The 6,000-nt window shown below is 42.8% G+C and overlaps 1 protein-coding gene across 6 annotated transcripts in view; it reads left to right on the top strand.

Annotated features, from left to right (window-relative positions):
- Positions 1 to 6,000, top strand: part of LOC144603908 (E3 ubiquitin-protein ligase MGRN1-like) — a 91,069-nt gene that overhangs the window by 42,818 nt on the left and 42,251 nt on the right. For all 6 annotated transcript variants that reach the window (XM_078417716.1, XM_078417714.1, XM_078417718.1 and 3 more), the window contains exon 7: positions 1,567 to 1,610. In XM_078417716.1, coding sequence (XP_078273842.1) covers positions 1,567 to 1,610 — 44 coding nt within the window. The remainder of the gene's footprint in view (positions 1 to 1,566; positions 1,611 to 6,000) is intronic.

Genomic DNA, 6,000 nt, shown 5'->3' on the forward strand with positions numbered 1-6,000 from the left:
TAATCAATGTTTTATTAAGATTCAGAACACAGCATCCTAGCTTGATTCCATTTCGCTCTATGAAGCTCATATTCTCGTATGATTTACAATTGCACTCTCAATGTGTCCTATCATCTTCAAAGATTTATGCACATATACGAAGGTCCCTCTGTTCGTGCACTTGCTTTAGAACACTGTAATTTAGTTCTGATTTTGTTTCTGCGAAATTGTATAATTTTGCACACTTTTATATACATTTTGGTGGTTGTTTGTATGCCAAGTCTGCCATCTTATCCAATAGTCAATAGTCAATTTATTTGTCACATACACATAAATGTGCAGTGAAATGAAAAATTACCCGTAGTTCAACAATAAGACCAATAAGAATAATCAATAAAAATGCAATAACACATACAATCATAAACCAACACCAAACAAAAGAAACATCCATCACAGTGAGTCTCCTCCAGTCACCTCCTCACTGTGATGGAAGGCCAGAATGTATTTTTCTCTTCCCTGCCGTCTTCTCCCGCGGTCAGGCTGTTGGAGTTGCCACGTCGGGGCGGTTGTGGCTCCCGACATTGAAGCGCTCGCCGGATGGAGAAAATCCCGCGACCTATTTCAGGCTGCGCCGGACGGTGAAAGGTCCGCGGCGGGCCGACCCAAGCCCCACGATTCGTGGCGGGCGAAGTCGCTGCCACTGCCGCTGCCGGAGCTCCCGATGTCAGCCCCCACCCAGGGGCCTGTGGGCCTCCGAAGTCCAGGCGGCCCGCGCCGAAGCCTCCGGAGACGAGTCGCAGCTGCTCCCGCGGCATCCGAATGCCGCCAGCGCCGCAGGTGGTGAGTCCAGGCCGCGGGCTCTGCGAACCAGAGCCCGGGTGGTCCCAGCCGGAGCCCGCCAGCTCCAGGTGCATGGCCGATGGTAGGCCGCAGCGGGAACGGAGACACAACACAGAAAACAAAGGTCGGGTCTCCTTCGGGAAAGACAATGTTACAGTTCCCCCCCCCCCCCCCACACATAACACACAACCACAAACACCACATCATAATTAAACTATAATTAAGACAAAAACAACAAAAAACACAAAAGACAACGGACTGCAGGCAAACCGCAGCTGCGAGGGCAGCGCTAGCTCCCCCATACTCTCTGCTACAACCCAGCTCGCTGTTGTCCACATCTCCCAAGTTTTGTGTAAGCTACATATTTGAATATTTACACTGCAAACCATATCCAAGTCCTTATTGTATCAGAAAATACCACCAAGCAGTTGGTGCCTTCTAGAAATAAGGCAAGAAAGGAAGTTGGCAGCAAACTAAAGATTTTGAATGTCGTGGGAGGGTTATGTTTAATGAATGAATCCATGCATTGTCAGTCAAACAGCAGCTTGTGATAACAGATTTGGATATTTTCTGTTCTGCAGATATTTCACGAGTTGGATGATTTTTGTTTTGGTTTGACAATTGTGATTAGATTGTCACAGATTCAAGTTTAATTATTTTTGAAATCATAGAAATGAAATATCTTGTTGAAATTTTCATGTGATACATACTAAAGTTAATAAACCTAATTTGATTTTTTAATTTCAGAATATTCTGGTCACGCCCATATTCTTTTGGCTGCAATGGAAAAAGTAAGTAACGATGCTGTACAAATTTGGAATTATTGTCATTATCCTAAAGTCTTCTATTGGCTCACAATGGCTGGATCTTCCAGATAGAAATACTAATTCTGTGAAATTGAACTTGGACCCCTAACATTGCTTTGGTGTTTGTGTAAACATTATCTGTCAGCGAAAAGTTTTCTTCATGCTATATCTCCCAATATTCACAGTACTTTTCAATATCATAAGTGATAGGAGTAGAATTAGGCCATTTGGCCCATCAAGTCTACTCCGCCATTCAATCGTGGCTGATCTATCTCTCCCTCCTAACCCCATTCTTCTGCCTTCTCCCCATAACCTCTGACACCCATACTTATCAAATATAATTTATTACTTAGTCCTGAATGTACATTTACCTTACCCACTTGTTGCAGTACTTACTGCATGTTAAAATTGAGATGTACAATATGACTGTTACTACATGATGACTATATTGAAAGACAAAATTAATTTGGATTAAATATATATTGAATTAGAACTAATTAGATTTAAAACGAGTGCTTATTTCATACATGCAGAAAATTGTCATTGAATTTTGTAACTGTGATAAAAAGCAATGTCAGTCTGTGGCTTCATGTCTATAGCCTTCAGAACAAAATGAACAAGATGGAATTGTGAAAAGTAAATTCATGAAGTAAAATTGGCATGTTTCATTTGAACAGTTTGTCCTTTAGACAATAGACAATAGGTGCAGGAGGAGGCCATTCGGCCCTTCGAGCCAGCACCGCCATTCAATGTGATCATGGCTGATCATTCTCGTGATTCCACTAGCCCCTAGAGCTCTATCTAACTCTCTTTTAAATTCATCCACAGAATTGGCCTCCACTGCCTTCTGTGGCTGAGAATTCCTCAAATTCACAACTCTCTGGGTGGAAAAGTTTCTTCTCACCTCAATTTTAAATGGCCTCCCCTTTATTCTAAGACTGTGGCCCCTGGTTCTGGACTCCCCCAACATTGGGTCCATTTTTCCTGCATCTAGCTTGTCCAGTCCTTTTATAATTTTATATGTCTCTATAAGATCCCCTCTCTCTCGAAGGTCATCCAGTCCTTTTCACCAGAGATGCTGACTGACCCGCTGAGTTACTCCAGCTTTTTGTGTCCACCTTCATGGTTGGATATGTCATGGCTCGCTATTGCGATCACGAACCTCAGTTAGTGCCTGTGGGACGGGAGTGGGCAGGGGATAGGGAGTTGGCGGTGGGAGGAACAGTACCGCTGTCCTCCAGTCTCTCTGACGCTCTGTGACTCGTGTGGGTTAGAGAGGCACAGTAAGGGGTAGTGAGCCCGTAAATAAGCTATTATTTCAGTCTTCAGCCCGAAGTGCTTCCCTGTCACACGCTCTGAGAATAACAACTCAATCTGCAAACATTACAAGTGCTAAGCAGGGAGTGTGTCTCTGGGAAGGCTGACATTTTCCACAGAATATCGGGGGGGGGGGGAGGGATTTGGGGAATATCCTCTTCTCAGTGAAAACTAGTCTTCCCGTTTTTAACCCTTTAGGCTCTGCTGGCCGAGGCACCTGGTTTCAAGTGCGAGCAACCATACCAAACGGCCACAATGACAAGTTGATTTCAATTCAGGGACATTTGTGCGGCACGGTGGCGGAGCAGTAGAGTTGCGGCCTTGCAGCGCAGGTGACTCGGTTCGATCCTGACCACGGGCGCTGTCTGGGCGGAGTTTGCACGTTCTCCCCGTGGGTTTTCTCCGAGATCTTCGGTTTCCTCCCACACTCCAAAGACGTACAGGTTTTTGTGGGCTAATTGGCTTGGTAAATGTAAAAATTGTCCCTGGTGTGTGTGTGTGTATAGGATAGCGTTAGTGTGCGGGGATCGCTGGTCGACGCAGACCCGGTGGGCCGAAGGGCCTGTTTCCACTCTGTATCTTTAAACTAAATATGCGGTGAAGCGTTTCAGTACGGAAAATGTTCCTCGGAATACGCGTCATGGCGGGGCCGGGCCGGGCCTGTTTAGTTTAGAGATACAGTGTGGAAACAAGCCCTTCGACCCACCGAGTCTGCACCGACCAGCGATCCCCGTACATTAACACAATCCTACACACATTAGGGACAATTTACAATTATACCAAGCCGATTAACCTACAAACCTCTACGTCTTTTGAGTGTGGGAGGAAACCGGAGATATCGGAGGAAACCCGCACAGGTCACGGGGAGGACATACAAACTCTGTACAGACAAGCACCCGTGGTCAAGATCGAACGCGGCGGGGCTCTGGTGCAGTAAGGCAGCAACTCTACTGCTGTGCCACCGTGAAGAGCTAAATTATCACTGATGCATTAACATGGCACATTCTATGAGTGGGGATCACATTAGTCTCCTGCATGAAGCTGCAAAATTCCATTTTGTAAGGCTGTTACAGAACAGAATTACCACTGCATCAAAATAGCTGCTTTTGATAAAAATCAGCATTTTCAAATAAAATTACATCAGAATGATTTTGAAAGTGTCGGATTCATTAAAAAGCTTTAAAGTTGCAACTAAGTTTCTAGAATGTGGAGAGATGTAGAATGAATGTTCATTTTTTTCCCCCTTCTGCACGGTAATGGGCACATTTGAAGAATTTGCAGATAAATGTATCTGTAATGTTGAACAGAGAATCGTTGTAGACAGGCTCTCTATTAGTTTAATGGGCCCCATAAAAGTTTAATAATGCACTCTGCTACACGTTTCATAAACACAATGAGCAAGTCCAAACTTGTGATGGTTATGAATTTATGTTATGCTGGCTCTTCACATACCCTGAGTGGTTGCACATTCAAGAATTAGTATTAAATATTCAGCTCGGATATCCTAATATTGCTCTTCTATATTCATTTACAAGCACACGCTGTCGTTTTATATTTGTTTTCCCATATTGTGAAGGTTTCAAACTCCTAAACAAAATGGTGCACGTAATCTGGAACGAATTAGAGACAAATTCGGAATAATTTACACCTGTAGTGAGTAGATTTATTTCCAGCCCGACGTAGGATGCTTTCACTCATCAAATCAAATTACGCTGCATGCTTTAGCTGTAAAGGTGTCAAAATCGTAGTTCAGCTAACAGTTAGGCTTCTCTTTGTGTAGCAGGGGCTTTGCTAAATTAAGAATCCTATCTCCCATGTATTTTTTCCCTTTAGTTTATCTCGTCTATCAAATATGAAGGTGTTTCAGAAAACTTAATGGAACAAGTAATCATGAATGTTTTTGGAAATTCCTTTTTAGAATAGTGTTATTGTATGAATTTTGATGTAGCCCGAGCCAAATAATACATTTGAAGATGCAAAAAGACCTTAAGTATGGATTTTTTCCCTTTCCATCCTTACTAAACTCATATTTTTAATTCTGATCTATTTAATAATTTTCCTTGGGGGAAATTACGCCATTCTAAATCTGTGCCTCCAGTGGGTCTAATGTATTTTCTTTCATTTAGAATTAAAGATCACTTAGCCAAGTTTGCAAATCCATTATATTCAAAGCATGGATAACATGAGGAAAACCTAATTTTTGTTTTCATTTCCCCAGTCCTCACAAGCATGTGTTGAGCTTTGCTGGAACAGTGCAAGAGGCCAAAGAGAGGGAGGACAGAATGGGAGTAAGACAGAGAATTAAAGAAGCAGTTAACTGGAAGTTCAGGGTCACCAGTTGCCTTGTCAATTAATTCTTATTCCTATCTGGTTTTGGCCTCTTGCCCTATTCCAGGGAAGCCTAATGTAAACATGAAGAATGCCATCTCTTCTGCCTAAGCGTAGAACAGTCCCACAGATTTCCAGGCTTTTCAATTTGTCAGAATTGGTCAGCTCACTGTTATTAACACAGTTTTTCTCTCTCCATAGATGCTGCCTGATCTAATTAATATTTTCTGCAATTTATTTTATTCAGGGTGACCGCCAACTCTTGTTCTGCATCTCACAAATCCAAATTGTTTTCTCTCTCAGTTCTCTCCCAATTCTCTCTCTCTCTCTCTCTCTCTCTCTTAATTCTCTCTCTCAATTCTCTCTCTCTCAATTCTCTCTCTCTCAATTCTCTCTCTCTCAATTCTCTCTCTCTCAATTCTCTCTCTCTCAATTCTCTCTCTCTCAATTCTCTCTCTCTCAATTCTCTCTCTCTCAATTCTCTCTCTCTCAATTCTCTCTCTCTCAATTCTCTCTCTCTCAATTCTCTCTCTCTCAATTCTCTCTCTCTCAATTCTCTCTCTCTCTCAATTCTCTCTCTCTCTCTCAATTCTCTCTCTCTCTCTCTCAATTCTCTCTCTCTCAATTCTCTCTCTCTCAATTCTCTCTCTCTCAATTCTCTCTCTCTCAATTCTCTCTCTCTCAATTCTCTCTCTCTCAATTCTCTCTCTCTCAATTCTCTCTCTCTCAA

Source organism: Rhinoraja longicauda, chromosome 21, assembly GCF_053455715.1.
Source record: "Rhinoraja longicauda isolate Sanriku21f chromosome 21, sRhiLon1.1, whole genome shotgun sequence".
Classification (NCBI taxonomy): Eukaryota; Metazoa; Chordata; class Chondrichthyes; order Rajiformes; family Arhynchobatidae; genus Rhinoraja; species Rhinoraja longicauda.